The 24,260-nt window shown below is 44.2% G+C and overlaps 1 protein-coding gene across 2 annotated transcripts; it reads right to left on the reverse strand.

Annotated features, from left to right (window-relative positions):
* Positions 1–89: 89 nt before the first annotated feature.
* Positions 90–21,885, reverse strand: LOC115208605 (centrosomal protein of 95 kDa). 2 transcript variants are annotated; one of them, XM_029776795.1, is made up of 21 exons: positions 21,464–21,885; positions 16,631–16,759; positions 16,138–16,245; positions 14,152–14,265; positions 12,790–12,907; positions 12,003–12,124; positions 9,970–10,205; positions 7,352–7,418; positions 7,124–7,191; positions 6,764–6,942; positions 6,407–6,536; positions 5,951–6,068; positions 5,509–5,702; positions 5,302–5,391; positions 4,935–5,088; positions 4,459–4,637; positions 4,151–4,225; positions 3,822–3,974; positions 1,399–1,545; positions 1,154–1,225; positions 90–992 (listed from the first exon to the last, which is right to left on the reverse strand). In XM_029776795.1, the coding sequence occupies exons 1-21, from the start codon at positions 21,486–21,488 to the stop codon at positions 816–818; spliced, it is 2,655 nt and encodes an 884-aa protein (XP_029632655.1). In that variant the 5' UTR covers positions 21,489–21,885; the 3' UTR covers positions 90–815. The 2 variants fall into 2 exon arrangements, with proteins under 2 accessions (XP_029632655.1, XP_029632654.1); XM_029776794.1 differs by having other exon boundaries at positions 6,407–6,539; positions 21,464–21,884.
* Positions 21,886–24,260: the final 2,375 nt, after the last annotated feature.

Genomic DNA, 24,260 nt, shown 5'->3' on the forward strand with positions numbered 1-24,260 from the left:
TCAAACTCAAATTAAAAATGCCTTATTTAAAGGGATCGTTTTAAAGAAATTAGTAGAAACTCAAATTGAACAAAAACTCCCTGATCAAATTGGTAGGCCACCCCATGGGTGTGTTTTCTGGGGTTTAATTCAAATATATTTAGTGTGCACTATGGAACCACACCCAAAACCCTCCTTATACGCCTCCATAAGGTACATCTGAATACCAACTACTGAGAAGTGCATAGGAAAGGTGTACATTTCTAATTATGAATCAGCCCCATTCATGCTATTTGGCCTTGTAAACTTAGGATGTCTTTTTAACAGGTCTGATTTGTTTATTAGTATGGTAGTTTACTGGCAAAGGGAACTTTCAGCGCTCTCTGGTGTTCAAAAAGCATAACAGGTTAGATCAATAACCTAAAAACCTGACTAATAGGTCATTTACAGTACAATTAAATAAATCATTCATCAACATTGTTAAAAACGCTATGGGAGACAAATCCTGCATACCATTAAAAGGAAGAGGGGAAAAAATCCTGGCATGACATTCATAATTAGTGTTGCATCCAATTTTCACAATGGTCCCGTTTGGCTGTGAAAGATAATTTACTAAACTACTCATCTTTACCACATGACAAAATCAAAACGACAGCACACAAAATACACAGTGAGGGAGTCTTTTTTTTTTTTTAAACATTCTTAAATAATCAAGTATTTAAAACAATCGAGGAGTAGGACTCAGATCCGTGGGTTTTAGAGACTTTAGAGTTTGTTTTAGCAGCCGAAGGAAAATTAGCTGTAGGTAGCTATAGATTGCTAGCTCGTTAGCGGGGTCAGTGCTGACAGCTGGTGTTGTACTGGAAGGAAGCCATCTGCACGCGACCCCGTAACCTTTGGACCTCCAGGCCGTGGAAGTAGTCGTCGTCGTCGTCCTGGACGATAATCTTCTGCAGCTCGCCTATCTCCCTCTCCATCTTGGAGCGCAGCTCTCGCTTCATCTTCTGAAGGGCCTGCAGAGAGAAACGCTTTACTATCCTGACCCAATACTGTAGGATGTAGTAGTCACATGCTGAACCCTGAATAAGTTCACTTGTCAAGTATATCAAATCTCCCCAAATTTGCAAAGTACAGGCATATGTAGTAAATGGTGTGTACATTAGCATACATTTACCTTTTCTTGGGCCTTCTTCCGTACTTGGATATCCTGTCGCTCTATAGCGAGAGTTTCAGCCAACAATGAAAACTGAAAGAGTGCAGAACAGCGTGGAATTAGCTTTCAGCTGTCCTGTTCTTTCACATCAGTGCAGATGTAGGAACAGAGAACATCAGGAAGCCGTTTCTTGGTCTTACTCTCCTACCACATCTGTAAGGTACGCGTGTGTGTTAATAAGAAAGAGGGTCATGTGTTGCTCCTACCTGGTCCTTGTAATAGTTCTCCATAGACTGGATCTGGTCTCTGTGTTTTTTCTGGTGCTCCTGGCGCTGCTCCTTGGCGTAGGCCCTCTGCTCTCGGAGACGAGCCTTCTGCACCTCCAAGCCCTCCTCAAACACCTGCTTAAACATCTGGAACACAACACACACACACTGTTATACAACCATTTAATAACCACTAAACATACCATCATATCGTTACCTGTGTTTGTATAGTCATTGTGTTCATGACCTGTTTACTTTATTTTACAATTGAGCTTAATACATGACAATTGTGTAAAATCTTCCCTTCAAAAAATACATGGATGGAGAATGGAATGGAAAGTGGAAACTCTACCAGGGCCTAGGATCAAGGGAGACACTAAAGTGTTTTAGTACTATATCTCTTGACACAATGATGAAAATAATCATGGCCTCCAAACCCTCAAGCTGCATACTGGACCCTATTCCAACTAAACTACTGAAAGATCTGCTTCCTGTGCTTGGCCCACCTATGTTGAACATAATAAACGTCTCTCTATCCACTGGATGTGTACCAAACTCACTAAAAGTGGCAGTAATAAAGCATCTCTTGAAAAAGCCAAACCTTGACCCAGAAAATATAAAACATTTAAAATCAGCCTACATCGAATCTCCCATTCCTCTCAAAAATGTTAGAAAAGGCTGTTGCACAGCAACTCACTGCCTTCCTGAAGACAAACAATGTATACGAAATGCTTCAGTCTGGTTTTAGACCCCATCATAGCACTGAGACTGCACTTGTGAATGTGGTAAATGACCTTTTAATGGCGTCAGACCGAGGCTCTGCATCTGTCCTCGTGCTCCTAGACCTTAGTGCTGCTTATGATACCATCAATCACCACATTCTTTTGGAGAGATTGGAAACCCAAATTGGTCTACACGCACAAGTTCTGGCCTGGTTTAGATCTTATCTGTCGGAAAGATAGCAGTTTGTCTCTGTGAATGGTTTGTCCTCTGACAAATCAACTGTAAATTTCGATGTTCCTCAAGGTTACGTTTTAGGACCACTATTGTTTTCACTATATATTTTACCTCTTAGGGATGTCATTCGAAAACATAATGTTAACTTTCACTGCTATGAGGATGACACACAGCTGTACATTTCAATTTTGGTGAAGCCCCAAAATTGCCCTCGCTGGAAGCCTGTGTTTCAGACATAAGGAAGTGGATGTCTGCAAACTTTCTACTTTTAAACTCAGACAAAACAGAGATGCTTGTTCTAGGTCCCAAGAAACAAAGAGATCTTCTGTTGAATCTGACAATTAATCTTGATGGTTGTACAGTAGTCTCAAATAAAACTGTGAAGGACCTCGGCGTTACTCTGGACCCTGATCTCTCTTTTGACGAACATATCAAGACCTTTTCAAGGACAGCTTTTTTCCATCTACGTAACATGGCAAAAATCTGAAATTTTCTGTCCAAAATTGATTCAGAAAAATGTATCCATGCTTTTGTCACTTCTAGGTTAGACTACTTCAATGCTCTACTTTTCAGCTACCCGGATAAAGCACTAAATAAACGTCAGTTAGTGCTAAACACGGCTGCTAGAATCCTGACTATAACCAAAAAATGTGATCATATTACTCCAGTGCTAGCCTCCCTACACTGGCTTCCTGTTAAGGCAAGGGCTGATTTCAAGGTTTTACTGCTAACCTACAAAGCATTACATGGGCTTGCTCCTACCTATCTTTCTGATTTGGTCCTGCCGTACATACCTACACGTACGCTACGGTTACACGTACGCTACGGTCACAAGACGCAGGCCTCCTAATTGTCCCTAGAATACCTAAGCAAACAGCTGGAGGCAGGGCTTTCTCCTATAGAGCTCCATTTTTATGGAATGGTCTGCCTACCCATGTGAGAGACGCAGACTTGGTCTCAACCTTTAAGTCTTTATTGAAGACTCATCTCTTCAGTAGGTCCTATGATTGAGTGTAGTCTGGCCCAGGAGTGTGAAGGTGAACGGAAAGGCACTGGAGCAACGAACCACCCTTGCTGTCTCTGCCTGGCCGGTTCCCCTCTCTCCACTGGGATTCTCTGCCTCTAACCCTATTACAGGGGCTGAGTCACTGGCCTACTGGTGCTCTTCCATAATCCCCACCCGGCCCAGCCAGAAGAGGACTGGCCACCCCTCATAGCCTGGTTCCTCTCTAGGTTTCTAGGGAGTTTTTCCTAGCCACTGTGCTTCTACACCTGCATTGCTTGCTGTTTGGGGTTTTAGGCTGGGTTTCTGTACAGCACTTTGAGATATCAGCTGACGTAAGAAGGGCTATATAAATACATTTGATTTTGATTTGAAAGTACTGTTTGAAGCGTTGAAACATGAAATTCTAGGAGCATCTAAACCGTGTTGGGTATTGAGGCGTAGCATGGCGTCACTAACTGACCCTCTCCTCTTTCGTGCGGGCCCTCATCATGCGCGCGCGGAGCTGGACGTGGTAGTCACTGTGGTACTTCTTGGCCCGGGCGATCTGCTGCCTCTGCTCCTTCAGACGGTTCTGAGTCGACTTCTGTTGCTGGATACGCTCCTTAAAATCCCTCTGGAGGGGGGAGAGGAGCGAGACGGGTGTACAGTTAGAGAGGCTGTTTTTATTATTGCTTGGTGTGTTTGTTTGAGAATGTGTGAGAGACATAAGACTGGTAATATGTGTGTGTGTGTTTGTGTGTGTCTAGCCTTCATGTATGCTGAAGCTCGTGCATGTTTTGACTGGCTCACCAGGCGTCTGTTGTGTTCTTGCTCTTTGCGGATGATCTCCACCAGCAGGTTGTGTCTCCTCTGAACCTCCTCCACCTGGAGAGAGAACATTGACGAGTTAACGGGAGGAGATCGATGTGGAAAAGTTGCACGGGTGAACCCTGGGTCATTATGGGGTCTTCGCCCAATCACAGGCTCCGCACTTAGACATCTGTGTTAACATTATAGAAAGGTAGGAGACTTGCAGAGATCCATCTGGCAAGCCGAGCTAAAACCTCCCAGCTCTCCCTGTGGTTTATATGGTGGATAGTGTATTATAGCGCCCCCACCTGGCTGGTGAGTTTAGTGCGTGGCCCCTGCCTCTGGTTGTCCAGGGAGAGGGAGGCGTTGAGGCGGTCCACCTGGCCCAGCTGCTGCTGCCACATCCTGCCTAGGGTGTGGGGCGAGAGGTGCAGGTGGGGGAACTCCTCCAGGAGCAGGGGGAGCAGGTCGTTGTCCTTCACCTTCACTGGAAAACGGAGAGAGAGAGAAGCACAAACGGTTAATATAGAGGGCCAAATCCATACCGTGCACTTAGACTAATGCGCAAATCCATATCAAGCTCTTTCTCCTAAGGCATATGTAGTTCTGAAAGGATTGAGTAGATAGCCAGGTAGGCATCCTCCATATTAGTTTCAGAGGCCAATGCTACGTTTTTAGTTCAGGGCAAATGAAGGAGAGGAAGCCACTTTGTACAGTACTTAGATTAGATTGAGTTGATACTGTCTCCATCTCACTGGCAGAGACTCCAGCTTGGGGGTCTTACTTGGTGGGGCTCTCCTGGTTTTGTCCTGTCGTCTGCGGCCCGGGGTGGGTTGTCTGGTCCTGGGGGAGCGGTGTTGGGCTGCTGTGGTGTACACTTGGGACGGTTTGGGGGTTCGGGGAACATCTCTCAGTATGGCCTCTCTGTATTCCCTCTCCTACAGGGCAGAACCACACATAGAACATCCGCTGTAGATAATATTGGGACACAGTCTTTCTATCACAGTCTCTGCCGGAGGGCTACTGTATACACAGTCACATGGTGTCTAATGCACACACCTCCCCAGGGCTAAAATGAGTAGGCCTGATGCTGTTTACACACACACCACTCTCTCTCTCTCTCTCTCTCTCTCTCTCTCGCTCTCTCTCACCGCCTCCTGTGCTCTGGTTCGTTCCTTGGCCATAGCAGCCCGTTCTCTGTCCTCGTACACTTTCAGCTCCTCCTCATAGGCTTTTTCCAGCTAGAGAGAGAGGTGTACACACCAACAGGTTAACAGTTCAACTTGTCTCTTTTAAAAGGCGACAATCTTTATAGTGAATATGGCATTGGTTAATGTGATATGGCAAGTCCCTCTGACCTGGCTGGGTTTGTGTTGGGGCAGTAGATGGTGGAGTTCTCGTCGGCCCGTACGGGTGGCTTGTCTCTGTGTGACCCCTCCGCTCACCGCCTCTCTCATGGCGCCCTCTAGCTGACCTGAGAGGGAGCAACGGGCCCGGGGAGGGGAGGGGGACAGGGAGCGGGTACAGGGGGCTGTGGGGGCTCGCGGCGTACCTGGGAGAAGGGTCAGAGGTTAATGGAAATGTTAAATCATAGAGTTGGTCAATAACGACTTATTATAGTTCTACATTCAGGCGAGTCAACTGTGCTTTTGTTGGAGAAGTGCGGTGCATCTCAGAGTAGGTCTAGGATCTGCCCATAACAAATCGTATTCCTTACGATCTAAAAGGCTAAACTGATTCTAGATCTGAGATGCTGTATGAACACGGGCCCTGATGTGATTGAAGAGGTGGAGGATGTACCTGTTGGCCTCCTTGGGGGCCTGCGACACTCCATGACACTGTCACTGTGGTGGGACTGTTTGTCCTCCTCTTTGACCTCATCAGGCTCTCCGCTCTCTCCTAGCGCTCTCTTTAACATCTGACGAGTGGAAACACACATTAAATCTACATGTACATTGCTGAGACGCCGGGGGGTGACACAATCCCAGGTCCCGACGCCTTAGTTTCCCCCCACACACAATTTACCGGTGCGGATAATGGTCAGCTGTGGCGCAAGCCAAGTGAAAGCATGTCGGGTGGGAAGGTTCTCTGGGTGAATGGGATTGTAAGGCATCCGACACGCGGTTAGACTGCTCCGAACGCGTCCCGTATCCCCGCAATGTAAATATAGCTTGACACACAGTCACTGGACTAACCAGTAAGGTCCACATAATGACAAGCGCGTCACTCTCTCTCACACACAAGTGTACCACTCACTAGGTCCAGCTCCTCTAGTCGTCGGGACAGCTTCTCAGACATGTGGTGCAGCTCCTGTTCTGCCTTCCTATTTCTCTGTCTACGCCAGGAGAGAGGCTCCTCACAATCCTCCTCCTCTAGTACCCTGCTACTACTGGCAGGAGAGAGGGAGAGAGAGGGGGGAGAGAGGGGGAGGGGGGCAAAAGGTAGAAAGAGAGGAAGAGCAGAGACAAAAAGGGCAAGGCAGGGAGGTGAATGTTAGATTGAGTGGCCGTGTGTAGGACCTCTGTGTGTAACTAACTTATGTTTAAGTACATTGCTTTTCTCGCTATGCATCTACAATGCTATTCTAACCACCTCCCATTGAGTTGTTCTTACCTGATCCCCGTCCGCCCTCTGTGAGCCCGGCTGTCCTGCTGCGTGTAGGTCTCTTCCTCAACTTCTTCCTCCTCCTCAGTGTCCAGCGGTGCCCTGTCCTCCAGCTCATCCTGCAGGGTGAGGAAATGAATGTCTGGCTGTGTCCGGAATAGAACCCTCCTGGGCCCCACACTGGTAGGCTATAGAGAAAGAGAGACATTTGTGAAATATTCAACAATTTGGTCATGAATTAGCTGTAAATTGGACATGCATTAGCAAATAATTAGATTGGAATTAGGCATGAGGTAGACTTGAATTAGTCCTAATTTGAGGCATTGTAACTACAACAGTGTAGAGGGCGAGTGGTTTGTTATGCCTTACCTCCGGCTGCTCCTTGGCCTCCTCTAGCCTGACCTTGGTTTGACTGGACACAGACTTCTCACTCTCGACTACAAATGAAAAGCATGGAGGAGTAAGATCAATCAATAAAATTGATACATGGTTTGAGGTGCTACACGTTTATTTCTGATGCATTGAACGTTTTGCAAAAATACGTCAGTTCAATGGATACAGCCGTGCTATTCAGAGCAGTCCGTTCTGTGTACTCACCAGGTGAGTGGTTGTGGGCTGGCGAGCGCACTCCATTGGTAACTGTGTCAGCCACTGGCCTTGGGGACTGAGAGAGAGAGAGATGGTCATTCATTAGTCAGAGAAAAGGGGACAGAGACAAAGGGGCGGATGCATTTCCACTCAGTGGGGGAGGGGGGAGAATTCACACTCAATCACTCTGTGATAAAAGAGAACCCAGCAAGAGGAGGAGTCTCAGTGGCTAGCTAGCGGATGCTAACGACATATCACACAAGAGATGCATGACGTTAACTACTGCTACCAGTATAAAGCATTGAAATACCAGTGTCACAGGTAGTCTAGCGGTTAAGGTCGCTGGTTCGAATCCCCAATCGGTCAATGTGCCCTTGAGAAAGACACTTAATCCTAATTGCACCTGTAAGTCTGCGAAATGACTAAACTGTAAAACATTGCTAAGTGAATACAGTAGTAGTAGTAGTACACTGCCTTATTGCAGTGAATTAGAACGAGACACAGAAAGAATAGCAGTAGTGTGTGCAGGTCAATTTGGGTAAAAAATTTATTTTATTTCATCCATACCACAGCTCCTTACCATCACCCATAATGGTATGTTAGCAAAAAAATAAAACGTCTCTTTTTCAGGACCCTGTCTTTCAAAGTTAATTTGTAAAAAAACAAATAACTTCATAGATCTTCATTGTAAAGGGTTTAAACACTGTTTCCTATGCTTGTTCAATGAACCATAAACAATTAATGAACATGCACCTGTGGAACGGTCGTTAAGACACTAACAGCTTACAGACGGTAGGCAATTAAGGTCACAGTTCTGAAAACTTAGGACACTAGAGGCCTGTCTACTGACTCTGAAAAACACCAAAAGAAAGATGCCCAGGGTCCCTGCTCATCTGCGTGAACGTGTCTTAGGCATGCTGCAAGGAGGCATGAGGACTGCAGATGTGGTCAGTGCAATACATTGCAATGTCCGTACTGTGAGACACCTAAGGCAGCACTACAGGGAGACAGGATAGACAGCTGATCGTCCTCGCAGTGGCAGACCACGTGTAACAACACCTGCACAGGATCGGTACATCCAAACATCACACCTGTGGGACAGGTCCAGGATGCAACAACAACTGCCCGAGTTACACCATCAGTGCTCAGACTGTCCGCAATAGGCCGAGAGAGGCTGGACTGAGGCTTGTAGGCCTGTTGTAAGGCAGGTCCTCACCAGACATCACCGGCAACAACGTCGCCTATGGTCACAAACCCACCGTCGCTGGACCAGACAGGACTGGCAAAAAGTGCTCTTCACTGACGAGTCGCGGTTTTGTCTCACCAGGGGTGATGGTCAGATTCGCTTTTATCGTCGAAGGAATGAGCATTACACCGAGGCCTGTACTCTGGAGCGGGATCGATTTGGAGGTGGAGGGTTCATCATGGTCTGGGGCGGTGTGTCACAGCATCATCGGACTGAGCTTGCAGGCAATCTCAACGCTGTGCGTTACAGGGAAGACATCCTCCTCCCTCATGTGGTACCCTTCCTGCAGGCTCATCCATTGAGCACGTCTGGGACCTGTTGGATCGGAGGGTTAGGGCTAGGGCCCTTCCCCCAAGAAATGTCTGGGAACTTGCAGGTGCCTTGGTGGAAGAGTGGGGTAACATCTCACAGCAAGAACTGGCAAATCTGGTGCAGTCCATGAGGAGGAGATGCACTGCAGTACTTAATGCAGCTGGTGGCCACACCAGATACTGACTGTTACTTTTGACCCCCCCTTTTGTTCAGGTACACATTATTCCATTTCTGTTAGTCACATGGCTGTGGAACTTGTTCAGTTTATGTCTCAGTTGTTGAATCTTATGTACATAAAAATATTTACACATGTTAAGTTTGCTGAAAATAAACGCAGTTGACAGTGAGAGGACGTTTCTTTTTTTGCTGAGATAGTCAGGATATAGATATATCTAACTGACTGGGCCTAGATCTTTGGTTGCGTCACTAGTCTGTTCCACTGATGCAGTCTTTCTTCCCAGTGGAGAGACTAGAAGGTGGAAACATTACATTCCTTCTAGGGTGGAAACTTGTGTTGGGTGGGGACATATGGCCCTGGGTCACATTGTAAATGACATGGGAATGTAGAACTGTTTCTCAGTCAGGTCTCTCCAACTCTAGATCCACTGATGTCCAATTTCTCAGTCATAGTATTGGCTAGTCTTCAGACATAGCGAGTACCAGTTGGTAATGGAATAACAAGTGGAAAGTATTTGCCCCTGCTAGCGTGTCTGGACTTGCCAGAGGCATGCAGGTGGGATGTGACGTGATTCCCAGGTTAGGAGGTGTTGCCGCCAGTAAACAGAGAGGAGGAACGCATTGGAAAAGTGACTCCTGTGATGATTCTCGTGGCCATTTTGGATGAGTCGGCATGAGTCAGCAACAGCTCATCCTTTGTCAGAGGAGGAAGGAAGCTACAGTTCTGTAAACGGTACTTGGCTGAGGTCACTTCAGAACGTGTTTCAGAACACAGTCGTTTGCTGAGAGCTTTGAAATACTGATTAAAACGTGTCTTTGGAAAGTTGATACTGTATTACAAAGCGTAATTTGAATAGACTCAGCATGGATATATTTGACTAGATGGACATACCTCTGAGGTGCCAGCGGGTGCCTCCTGCTCCACTGCGGCCCCACTGCCGAGACCGTTGTCTGGGGGAGACTGGCTACCCGAGTGGGGAGCTCTGTCGGGCCTGTGGGGGGTGGTCTGGTAGGGGGGCTGCAGGGGGATGGCCGAGCGCAGGGGCTCCCTCAGTAGAGTGGCCTGGGTGCCTGGGGTTCCCGGGGCACCCGTGGTGCTGGGGCCCGGAGCTTGGGAAGAGGCTTCCACTGTTAGAGAGGGGTAAAATAGAAGCTGTTAGAGGTGTAGATTTTGTAGGCAATGTATTGTAGGAGTATGTGTACACTGTTCAGTACTGTAGTTCCCATGGTTAACAGATGTTATGGCTATTCGTGTCATGTTATAATAGTGTTATGCAGGCTGTTTGAACAAAGGTTCAAGTAACATTATTTTGGTTTCTATACAATCAGATTTGCCTCAACTGGTTCACTGTTCTTTAAGTAGCCTATATTTCTGAATTATTTTCTCAGATACAGTTCTGTACTCCTAGCTATCAATGCCTTGCCAATAACCCTGACATTGTCTAGCGAATATACACAAGATCCATACAATGGAGCGAAGACAAGTACACGGGCCATTCATATTCTAACTAACTAAACCGTTGTTGAAGACTATCATTAAAACCAAATGTAGGGACTCATGAGAAGGACTTAGTGGAAACTAATGAGAGGACGGGGGCTTGTAAAAAGGAAAAGGTGACATAATCCTGGTTGGTTTTTTTTTACTTCCACTTGAGGAAAAACTAACCCCCTGACCACATAACATTCCACACTGTCTCCATAAAGAATTTCATAGGAAAGACAGCAAAAAAAGACTGGAAAAACTGGATACCTCATCAGCATCATGTGCTGTTTGATAAGCGAAAGGTGGATGAGGTTTGCTGACGACAACGGTGGTAGGACTAATCACCGACAACGAGGCAGCCTATTTTATTTTACCTTTATTTAACCAGGTAGGCCAGTTGAGAACAAGTTCTCATTTACAACTGCGACCTGGCCAAGATAAAGCAAAGCAGTGCGACAAAAACAACACAGAGTTACACATAAACAAACGTACAGTCAATAACACAATAGAAAAACCTATGTAAAAAAAATCTATAGGGAGGATGTCAGAGACCTGGCGGTGTGGTGCAAGGACAACAACCTCTCTGAAAAGATTTGGCATGGGCCCTCAGATCATCAAAAAGTTATACAGCTACACCATTGAGAGCAGCTTGACTGGTTGCATCACCGCTTGTTATACCAACTGCAAGACACCAGACCACAAGGCGCTACAGAGGGTGGTGAGTCCTACCCACTACATCACTGGGGCCGAGCTCCCTGCCATCCAGGACCTGTATACCAGGCGGTGTCGGACGAAGACCCCAAAAAACAGCTAATCAAATATCTACCAGGACTTCCTGCATTGACCCTTTTTTGCACCAACTCTCTTGCACCGACTCTATGCACACACACTGGACTCTACCCACACACTCACACATACTGACACCCCAACACACACAACACGCGCACACGAACTGACGTCACACACACAACACATACGTTGCTGCTACTGTCTATTATCTATCCTACTGCCAAGTCACTTGACCCCTACCTATATGTACATAGCTACCTCAATTAGCTACATCGCTAAATGCCTTGAGCAAGGCACTTAACCCTAATCCTGTAAGTCGCTCTGGATAAGGGCGTCTGAATGTCATGTAAATGTAATTACCTTGTACCCCTACACATCAACTCGGTACAGGTACTCCCTGTATATAGCCATGTTCTTTTTATTCGTTATTGTTATTCATTGGGTATGTATTCCTTGTGTTACTATTTCTATCTTTAATTCTGCATTGTTGGAAAAGGACCCGTCAGTAAGCATTTCATTGTTACTCTACACCGGTTGTGTACGAACAATGTGACAAATAAAATGGGATTTGAGTCCAAATGTAAATACAGAAAGCTTTTCATTTTTCAGCATTCTATGTCATGGGCCAGGAACAAGCTTTTGGTCCCGCCTACCTTCTTGTTTGGCCGTGAACGTGCGGGCGGAGTCTCCCAGGAGGATAAGCTCATTGGTCGAGCCCGTCTCCTCTGCATTCCAAGAGTGGAGGGAATGTTTGCTGCTAGACTGGACAGCAGAGCTGGAAAATAAAAGAAACATCGTAAAGTTAACGATGTATCACTATCAAAGTAAATCAAAGAAAAGACCACCCAAACAGTTCAATGGAAGTGTATCGGTGTGTCTGGTTTGTGTGACACCAGTTAGTTAGAACAAGTACAACCTGCACTTATTCAAAACAATGCATCGGGTTTCCTGGTTTAGGAACAGAGGTGTGACTCATTCAGCTTTGTTGACTTTCCAGCCAGCCTTTCTGTGCGACAGCCAACGGAACAGGCTGAGTAGACATAGTGATGTCACAGATGTTTGTGTTCCGTGTCCAACCTTAGCATTCGCCGTTACTGTTGACATTTGTGTTGTGTGGTGCTCCCTGACTGGCTGTTGAGTCAATAGGATGAACCGACTTGACGTGGTCCTGTCTGGTGCAGTTGCTAGAGCATGACATTTGCAATGCCAGGGTAGTGGGTTCAATTCCCAAGGCCACCCATATGAAAAATGTATGCATGCATGACTAAGTCGCTTTGGATAAAAGCGTCTGCTAAGTGGCATATATAAGTGTCTTGTCCCGTGATGTAGTGTCTGTAGTTGTATCAACAGAACTGGAACCCTGCTTAAACACAGAACTGAATCTGAAACCATGGAAATGTACAAAGAACCTGTAGTGTGGAATATCTTGGAAACACTCACTGCACACTAGAATACTGGGAGGATCTCTCCATTAGGGCCTCCTGTTCCTCTGTCTGGGGGACCACTGGCCCTGTAGGGAGGGGGGCATCCTCAACAGGAACACCATTTGGTTCCTTGTCTGGAGGGAGGAAAGGATTGAAGAAGATAAGGGTGAATACAGCGTGGCGCAATGTGGTGAAGTCGACAGGCTCCTGCTGTGATGCAATGACGAAACGAACAAGCTACCAGTCGACTTTCAGACTACCAATCAGTCCGTAATTATACAAATATTTAAGTCACATTAAAGGACTCGGTCAGAGTAGTAGAATAAGCCCTCGGAACATAGCGATCCATAGACACACTAATGATCCAACCCCATTTCCAAAAGCTGAAGTGAAACAAGCAACTGTTCTAGCCATGTCATTGTGAAAGTGCATCGAAGAGTTCATCGAGTGTGACAGTACCATTATCTGTAGTGACTCATGCATAGCCTATCCCAGTAATTGGAAATATCAAGAGGTTTCAACTAGAGCCCGGGCGATATGTTATTCTGGGTCCGATGGCGGGTTGGATTTTTTGGGGGGGTACAAAACTTACTGATACCGATGTATCTGCCGATATACTGTTTTATGCCGGGAAAATTACATTTCCCACACTGTACTCGCATAAAATTCTATTCAAAAGAACAACTGTCCAAGAAATATGGTTCAAATGTTGATTTCTTACATTGTGAAATGAATGACAATGGCTGCAAGTGTTAAGGTAAGCATGAGAGTCCCTTTTTTCATCCTATATATTGAAAAATCGGTTATCGGTGGATTATCAGCCAATACTTCACAGCTCCTTTTGGACTCACGCCAAGTTACCAACCCTGCCAATTTTGGTAAACCAGCCTTTTTCACCAGAGCCTTCTGAACATTTAAATGTCCAGACAGATAGTCAGTAATTAAAAGTCTAATTGGTGTTTTGCGATGGGAGAGAGGGCCAGCAGACCACCATTCCACCATAGATGGACACAAAGACATGCAGAGCGCTGCCAACCGCTTCCCAGTAATCCCAGAGCCAGCCGCCTCTAAAACGGGTTTAGAAAGACCATTATGTCCACTTCATGTGTGTGGGTGATCTCACCCAAACAGGGTTGTGCCTCACTCAGTGACACAGATAAAGTTTGAGGGAGATGGTGTGATATGAGATCAGAAAGAACAGGGTTGATATGAGATCAGAAAGAACAGGGGTGATATCAGGTCAGGAAGAACAGCTGTATGTTTAGGTATGTTTCCAGGCAGGTCTTCTGACCTATATAGGACTTCCTGGTTAAATAAAGGTTAGCCTAAATATAACAGTTGAGAGGGTAATGGAGTAAAATAAGATTTTTTTGTCTACCTCCATTTTGCGACTCCTCTTCACTGATCTGCTCGGTGAGATACTCAAGCAGCCCGTCAAAGATCTCCAACAGGTTCTTGATGGACTCCTTGTCCCCTCGTACAATGTTCTCGCCTAGAGCCGGGGGAAAACCCATTAGGACAAGCGATGAATCAGTGGAACTATAATCAACACCACATTGTTGTCCTTTTAATAGAACCAACCAGTCTGCATCTTTTTACTGTGAATTTTCCTAAACAAAGAGGGTTGTGTTTGCTCTGAACAAGGCTGTGCTTTGAAATCTAGACCGCATTTAGCCAGGTTGTAGCTAAATAGAGCACTTGATTTTCTTTCAGCATTCATCATCGGTTCTCTCTGATACCGCACGGCAAGCAGTACCGATGCACCAAGTCTGGAACCAACAGGACCCTGAACAGCTTCTTCCCCCTATGCCATAAGACTAGGGCTGGGCGATATGGCCAAAATATTATATTACACAGTATTTAAAAAATTTAAGAAATGACGGTATTTTATGTTTTTTAATAATAAAAGTCCTAAATTTGCTTTATGAGTAGTGTGTGACCCTAGGGTGGCAACACATACATTCTAAGTGATTTCAATGGGTCTTTCTCCATTCTGATTGTTTAATAATGTTCAATTCAACTTCAACCCCCAAAAAGGTATCATTTTCATAAATTTCTGCATTTGAGATCATTTCCACGCTGCCACGTAGGGCTGCACGATATGGGCAAGTAATCTGGGCCTTATTTTTAACCAAATGTTGCAATTTGACTTGCGATTTAGAGCAAAACACTTGGGTTAACTGTTGAAATCATGGAAATAGAAAGTTTATTCTAATTATATAGTTGGAATATAATAGTGGGCACTTTTAATACAATGTTGCTTGACATGGCAACGAATGAAAATGCCAGGGAGGCTTTATTGTGACATGGTAGGAACTAATATGTTGATAGGCGTTTCCTAGGGGACCCTATAATGTTTGGCTACATTGAATGTTCTCTTAGCTACTTCATGTAGCTAAAATATTCTTGCTTTGCGTTAACCTCTAATTTAGAAGACACTGTTGCACAAACATGCTGATTTAGGTCTACACAATCACTGGTATTAACAGGCTGTATAGCCAATTACGCTTGCTCTTACTCAGTACATGTATTAGCTAGCTAACAATCAGTGGCTAACAAGCTTTAGGAACAACTTGCTAAGAAAAGACTAGCTGTTTGCAGATGTAAGAAACACAAGCTAATAGTGTAATTATAGAACGCTAGTAGATGCAGACTGAACGCAAGTGTCTCGTGGTTGACGAACGTCAAATGCGCTCCTTGAATGACAGGGGGCGTGGCTAGGTCTGTGTGGAAAGCGGCATGGAGAGAGATGACTCAAGTAGCGAAGTAAACTATAAAAATGGACGTTACACGCTGCGTGTCACATTTAACAAACCAAACATTCAAATACCGGTATAGGAGGTAATGTAAAAACCCAAACCGGTCTGTGCATCAATACCGGTATATCGCAAAACACGGTATACCGCCCAGCCCTACATAAGACTGCTAAATAGTTAGCTATTGGTTACTATTTAGCTATCTGCATTTACCCTTTTTGCACTAACTCTTTTGACTCATCACATACACTGCTGTTACTGTTTTATCTATCCTGTTGCCTAGTCACTTTATCCCTACCTATATGTACACATCTACCTCAATTACCTCGTATCCCTGCACAACGATTCAGTACTGGTACCCCGTGTATATAGATAGCCATGTTATCATTACTCATTGTGTATTTATTCCTCATTTTTATTTCTCTCTGCATTGTTTGGAAGTAAGCACTTCACTGTTAGCCTACACCTGTTTACGAAGCATGTGACAAATAACATTTGACTTGATCAGATGATGAATGACTGAATAGCTAGTGAATACTTAGGGAATAAAGGAGTAGTTACTAGTTAATTAACTAGTGAATAGTGAGTAAAGAGTAAGAGCTGCTCACCTGTGATGTGTGAAAGGCTGATCTGAAGGTAATCCAGAGCCAGGGAGTCGATCACAGACTGGATGTTGTGGACATCATCCTCCTGACTGCCCGGGGCGGCGATGTAGTCTACACACACACACACACACACACGTCTGTCTTTATTACTTTATCCAATATATCATACTGAAACAACACACACACACACACACACACACACACACACGGTTCCAAATCACAGCCTCTTGTGCACTTTGGCCACTTACTAGCTCATTGACAAACACAGCCTTGTGTTGGCAGGTTTGACGATCATAAGTAGCACTGTGTGGCATTCTTGAAATTCTAAGAATACTCTCTTCTAAAGCACTCAGTTGTTGGCCTTAACAGCATGGAGCGTAGAAGCTTTAAAAAAAATCTAAACAAGAACTAACATGGGACAGTTGATAGGTCTCAAAAAACACATATTGCTCTTTTAGTGGGCATGTTTATTGTGTCATGTTTGGTGTAAACTTACCTGGGACTTTCTCCCCTAAGATGGCCTCATACAAGGCGGCAAAAACATTGGCGTTACAGTCCGTCACCTTCTTCAGTCTAAGGTTAATGTGACACTTGCTAAGGATATCATTCGCCACGTCCACCCAATCTGTAAAAAGGGACATTACAAACTAAATGCAGACCTTGAATTTATGAATAAAGTGCATAGTGTAGATCATACTTCTTGGAGCAGTTATGAACTAGGCTACGTTAAAACTAAAAGTGGCAGTAATAAAGCCTCTCCTGAAAAAGCCAAACCTTGACCCGGAAAAATGTAAAAACTATCGGCCTATATCGAATCTCCCATTCCTCTCAAAATGTTTTGACAAAGCAGAAACTCGCTGCCTTCCCGAAGCCAGATAATGTATTCAAAACGCTCCAGTCTGGTTGTAGACCCCATCATATTACTGAGACTGCATTGTGAAGGTGGTAAATTACCTTTTAATGGCATCAGACCAAGTATCTTTCCTCGTGCCCCTAGATCTTAGTGCCGCTTTTGACACCATCAATCACCACATTATTTTGGAGAGATTGGAAACCCCAATTGGTCTACACGAACAAATTTGTGTCTGGTTTAGATCTTATCTGTTGGAAAGATATCAGTTTGTCTCTGTGAATGGTTTGTCCTCTGACAAATCAATGTAAGTTTCAGTGTTCCTCAAGATTCTGTTTTAGGACCACCATTGTTTTCATTATATATTCTGTCTGTGTTTCAGACATAAGGAAGTGGATGGCGGCAAATGATTTACTTTTAAACTCGGAAAAAACAGATGCTAGTTCTAGGACCCAAGACATCTGCTGTTTGATTTTACAATTCATCTTGATGGTGGTACAGTCGTCTCAAATAAAACTGAAGGACCTCTGCGTTACTCTGGACACCGATCTCTCTTTTGACGAACATATCAAGAATATTTCAAGGGCAGCTTTTTTCCATCTTCGTAACATCGCAAAAATCTAACTTTTTGTAAAAATATGATGCAGATAAGCTAATCCATGCTTTTGTCACTTCCAGTTTAAGACTACTGTAATGCTCTACTCTCCGGCTAACCGGATAAAGCACCAAATAAACATCAGTTTGTGTTAAATACAGCTGCTAGAATCTTGACTAGAATCAAAAAATGTGATCATATTACTCCAATTCTAGCCTCTCTACACTGGCTTCCTGTTAATGCTAGGGCTGATTTCAAGGTTTTAGTGCTAACCAACAAAGCATTACATGGACTTGCTACATGGACCTGCTCCTACCTACGGTCAAAGGTCACAGGCCTTCTTATTGTCTCTAGAATTTCTAAGCAAACAGTTGGAGGCAGGGGCTTTCTTCTATAGAGCTACATTTTTATGGAATGGTCTGCCTATCATTGTGAGAGATGCAGACTCTGTCTCAACCTTGAAGTCTTTACTGAAGACTCATCTCTTCAGTAGGCCCTATGATTGAGTGTAGTCTGGCCCAGGGGTGTGAAGGTGAACGGCAAGGCACTGGAGTGACGAACCACCTTGCTGTCCATGCCTGGCCGGCTCCCCTCTCTCCACTGGGATTCTCTGCCTCTGAAACGATTGGGGCTGTGTCACTGGCTTACTAGTGCTCTTCCATGCCATCCCTAGGAGGGGTGCGTCACGTCGTATGAGGCTTTTTTCGCTTTACTCAACTTGAGTGGGTTGAGTCACTAACGTGACCTTCCTGTCCGGTTTTACGCCCCCCTCGAGCTTGTGCTGTGGAAGAGATCTTCGTGGGCTATACTCAGCCTTGGCTCAGGGTAGTAAGTTAGTGGTCTGTTGATATCCCTGTAGTGGTGTGGGGGCTGTGCATAGGCAAAATAGGTGGGATTATATCCTGCCTGGTTGGCCCTATCCGGGGGTATAATTTCCAGTGTCCCCCGACCCAACCTCCACTATCTATGCTGCAATAGTCTATGTGCCGGGGGACTAGGGTCAGTCTGTCCTGTCTGGTGAAATTCTATCTTATCTGGTGTTCTGTGTGAATTTAAGTAAATCTCCCATCTCTCTCTCTCTCCCCTCACGGACGACCTGAGCCCTAGGACACTGCCTCAGGACTACCTGGCCAAATAACTCCTGGCTGTCGCCATCCCCAGTCCACGTGGTCTTGCTGCTGCTCCAGTTTCAACTGTTCTGCCTGTGGCTATGGATCCCTGATCTGTTCACTTGACGTGTTACCTTGTCCCAGACCTGCTGTTTTTGACCCTTTCTCTCGCATCTGCTGTCTCGACCTCTGAACGCTTGACTATGAAAAGCCAACTTACATTTACTCCTGAGGTGCTGACCTGTTGCACCCTCTACAATCCCTGTGATTATTATTATTATTATTATTCCCACCGCACCTTCTCCGCTATGCAGTCTGGTTTCAGAGCTGGTCATGGGTGCACCTCAGCCACGCTCAAGGCCCTAAATGATATCGTAACCGCCATCGATAAGAAACAATACTGTGCTGCCGTATACATTGACCAGGCCAAGGCTTTCGACTCTGTCAATCACCACATCCTCATCGGGCAGACTCAGTAGCCTTGGTTTCTCAAATAATTGCCTCGCCTGGTTCTCCAACTACTTCTCTGATAGAGTTCAGTGTGTCAAATCGGATAGCCTGTTGTTCGGGCCTCTGGCAGTCTCTATGGGGGTGCCACAGGGTTCAAATCTTGGATCAACTCTTTTCTCTGTATACATCAATGATGTCGCTCTTGCTGCTGGTGAGTCTCTGATCCACCTCTACGCAGACGACACCATTCTGTATACCTCTGGCCCTTCTTTGGACACTGTGTTAACAACCCTCCAGACGAGTTTCAATGCCATACAACTCTCCTTCCATGGCCTCCAACTGCTCTTAAATACAAGTAAAACTAAATGCATGCTCTTCAACCTATCGCTGCCTACACCTGCCCGCCCGCCCAGCATCACTACATTTTAGTCATTTATCAGACGCTCTTATCCAGAGCGACTTACAGTAGTGAATGCATACATTTCATACATTTTTCATACATTTTGTTTTTTCGTACTGGTCCCCCTTGGGAATCGAACCCACAACCCTGGCGTTGCAAACACCATGCTCTACCATGACTTAGAATATGTGGACAACTACAAATACCTGGGTGTCTGGTTAGACTGTAAACTCTCCTTCTCACATCAAACATCTCCAATCCAAAGTTAAATCTAGAATTGGCTTCCTATTTCGCAACAAAGCATCCTTCACTCATGCTGCCAAACATACCCTCGTAAAACTGACCATCCTACCGATCCTCGACTTCGGTGATGTTATTACAAAATAGCCTCCAACACCCTACTCAACAAATTGGATGCAGTCTATCACAGTGCCATCCGTTTTGTCACCAAAGCCTCATATACTACCCACCACTGTGACCTGTACGCTCTCGTTGGCTGGTCCTCGCTTCATACTCGTCGCCAAACCCAGTGGTTCCAGGTCATCTACAAGACCCTGCTCGGTAAAGTCCCGCCTTATCTCAGCTCGCTGGTCACCATAGCAGCACCCACCCGTAGAACGCGCTCCAGCAGGTGTATTTCACTGATCACCCCCAGGGCCAATTCCAACCTTTGGCCGCCTCTCCTTCCAGTTCTCTGCTGCCAATGACTGGAACGAACTACAAAAATCTCTGAAACTGGAAACACTTATCTCCCTCACTAGCTTTAAGCACCAGCTGTCAGAGCAGCTCTAAGATCACTGCACCTGTACATAGCCCATCTATAATTTAGCCCAAACAACTACCTCATCCCCAACTGTATTTATTTATTTATTTTGCTCCCAAGTATTTCTACTTTGCACATTCACCTACTACAAATCTACCATTCCAGTGTTTTACTTGCTATATTGTATTTACTTCGCTACCATGGCCTTTTTATTGCCTTTACCTCCCTTATCTCACCTCATCTGCTCACATTGTATATAGACTTGTTTTTGTACTGTATTATTGACTATATGTTTGTTTTACTCCATGTGTAACTCTGTGTTGTTGTATGTGTCAAACTGCTTTGCTTTATCTTGGCCAGGTCGCAGTTGCAAATGAGAACTTGTTCTCAACTTGCCTACCTAGTTAAACAAAGGTAAAAAAAAATACAATTTAAATAGACCTTCTATAACCAGACCATTCATGTTACTACACTATAGACCTTCTATAACCAGACCATTCATGTTACTACGAACATCTATGAACATCTTGTAGAACGATCTGGCCTTAATGGCCATGTACTCTTATAATCTCCACCCGGCCCAGCCAGAAGAAGACTGGCCACCCCTTTGAGCCTGGTTCCTCTCTAGGTTTCTTCCTAGGTTTCTGCCTTTCTAGGGTGTTTTTTCCTTGCCACCGTGCTTCTACATCTGCATTGCTTACTGTTTGGGGTTTTAGGCTGGGTTTCTGTATAAGCACTGTGTGACAACTGCTAATGTAAGAAGGACTTTATGAATAAATGTGATTTGATTCAGTTTGTTGACAGACGTTGACAAAAATGCACAACGAAACTGCTCAGTTGGTGGCAACCATCCCAACATGATTGTTGACATACTGGCGGCTAATTTGGGGGCATGCGCGGGCAGAAGGCAGGCGCAGTATGTTAGCAACACCAACTACAGTGTTAAGCCAGCTAATACTAACGCAAAAAACACAACTGTAGTTAGCAAACTGGCTATGTATGTTACAGTAGCTAGATTCACGAAAAGTACTGAATAACTCTTTAAATAGCCTACTATGTAGTTATTATCCTGATTGGCATCGCTAGCTACCAAACACAGTAACCACCAAGTTAGGTGCTATTTCTTCTTAGTTAATTTACTAAGTAACAGTCGTTAGCTTACCTCTCTCATCTTCTTGGGTTCCCATTCGGCATTAACTAGCAAGCTAGCCAGCTTGCTAGCTGTGTGGTAGTCAGCCGAGCTGGCAACAACGAAAGTGAAGCAATTGGCAACAATGCTGTCTCCCTTGACCTCTGAAAAGAAGAACTAGCATTGCTAGCTAGTAGCAGTACGTTTTCCAAATTTCGAGGTTAGTCACTCACTGATTAACCTTCATAATGAGAACAGAAATTAAAAGGGTGCCGGCTGCCAACTAGAAAGTAATCGACATTTTAAAATGCAAGTGTTTTTTGATTGGGTGGTAAACGGTTTTCACTAGTTACCCTAGGCACAAAGTCAAAATTTATATATTGTAAAAATTTATGAAAACTAAAATTTGCTTTTTGGTCTTAATTTGAGGTTTGAGTTGGACATGAGCTTAGCAGTGTGGTCAATGTTAGGTTTAAAATCACATTTTAAGAAAATGCATTATAGGAATAGGCGGGATTTATGACTTTGTGGCTGTGGTAACTAGTTACGACCATGGTAAACTGGCACTTTGTTTCCGGAAGTAGCTTATGAATGTTCGGGAAAATTGGTTCCTTGTACTCTTTTCTCTTTGTTCTAATTAGTCCAGTTGACTCTTCAGTTATTTTACAAGTTAGCACAGACATACATTTAATAAATTAACCATATTTGTTATTAAAATATCACATGGTAGACAGGGTGTTCTTCCGAGTATCTGTCTTAAAGTAGTTCCCAGAGTTTCTAAATCCAGAGGCCCAACGTCGTGAGACTTCCGGGATGGCTAGCGAAACAGACCAAGCAGACCAGGACTGGGTTTGAGAAGTCATTAACTTTGTTTCCATTAACTTCAACACTCAAAGTTCGCATATAAAATAGATGCGACAATTGCCTGCTAGGGTACATTTAAATTTCCCGATTGCAAACATTCTAATAGTTCGCCTTATTTCAGTTTATGTGACAAAATAAGAAGTCATTGTGTAGATAATCATCGTACCATCTAAACCAGTGTTTCCCAACCCTGGTCCTCGAGTGCCCCAACAGTACACAGTTTCGTTGTAGCCCTTGATAAACACATCTAATTCAACTCATTGAGAGCTTGTGGATTAGTTGACAAGTTGAATCAGGTGTGCTTGTCCAGAGTTAAAATAAATATGTTTACTGTTGGGGGTACTCGAGGAACAAGGGTTGGGAAACACTGATCTAAACTGCTGTAAAATATATTTTCCCATAATCAAAAATATTGTGTTTTCAGTTTGTGTATGAAACTTAACAGGAAGCATAGAAATAGGCACATAGAACAGATCTACTGCTTCTTAGACATGCTTTCAATGAAAATTAAATATATATATCTCAGCTAGACATAATGACACCACAAAATCCTACAGTGTGGAATAAAAATGTAGCGATTGAAGTGTTTACCCATTTAGGCAAATTGTGAATTAATAATTGGCAGTATGCCCTCCCACCTATCTGTTTAATGTCTCAGGTAGCTGCAAAAGCCTGCATGGATAGAATGTGAGAATTGACTAATATTTGCCATATTCCAATAATTCTCATGTGCCATTGTAATAATTGGGATGGTGAAACTTGCCAGCAAAACAGAAAAGCAAGGTGAAGCATTCAGGCATTCTTGAAAGTCAGGACAATCCTTGTCTTGCAAAAAAACATTATTTGTATAGTTTAAAACAATCATTTTGTAAGCATTTAGTAAATGTGAAATGGAGCTTTATAGTTACTTTATAACATCACCTGCCCGGTGTACCTTCGAAGTTATTAGGCAATCATAATTTATTCGAAAAACACTGTGTCCATAATCGTCTGACGCAACACTCTTTCCATATCATCGCCAAGCCTGTCTCTCCTTTCTGGGGAGGTTCCCATTGCTTGGAAGGCAGCCACAGTTCATCCTTTATTTAAAGGGGGAGATCAAGCTGATCCTAACTGTTATAGGCCTATTTCTATTTTGCCCTGCTTATCAAAAGTGTTGGAAAAACTTGTCAATAATCAACTGACTGGCTTTCTTGATAGTTTTTTGTCTATAGTATTTTCTGTCTATAGTATTCTCTTGGGTATGCAATCTGGTTTCCGCTCAGGTTATGGATGTGTCACTGCAACGTTAAAGGTCCTCAATGATGTCACCATTGCCTTTGATTCTAAGCAATATTGTGCTGCTATTTTTATTGACTTGGCCAAAGCTTTTGATACGGTGGACCATTCCATTCTTGTGGGCCGGCTAAGGAGTATTGGTGTCTCTGAGGGGTCTTTGGCCTGGGCTGCTAACAGTTGAAGTCGGAAGTTTACATACACTTGGGTTGGAGTCATTAAAACTAGTTTTTCAACCACTCCACAAATTTCTTGTTAACAAACTATAGTTTTGGCAAGTCAGTTAGGACATCTACTTTGTGCATGACACAATTTATTTTTCCAACAATTGTTTACAGACAGATTATTTCACTTATAACTCACTGTATCACAATTCCAGTGGGTAAGAAGTTTACATACACTAAGTTGACTGTGCCTTTAAACAGCTTGGAAAATTCCAGAAAATGATGTCATGGCTTTAGAAGCTACTGATAGGCTAATTGACATCATTTGAGACAATTGGAGGTGTACCTGTGCATGTATTTCAAGGCCTACCTTCAAACTCAGTGCCTCTTTGCTTGACATCATGGGAAAATCAAAAGAAATCAGGCAAGACCTCTGAAAAAAAATTGTAGACCTCCACAAGTCTGGTTCATCCTTGGGAGCAATTTCCAAATGCCTGAAGGTACCATGTTCATCTGTACAAACAATA

Source organism: Salmo trutta, chromosome 14 (assembly GCF_901001165.1).
Source record: "Salmo trutta chromosome 14, fSalTru1.1, whole genome shotgun sequence".
Taxonomy (NCBI): Eukaryota; Metazoa; Chordata; class Actinopteri; order Salmoniformes; family Salmonidae; genus Salmo; species Salmo trutta.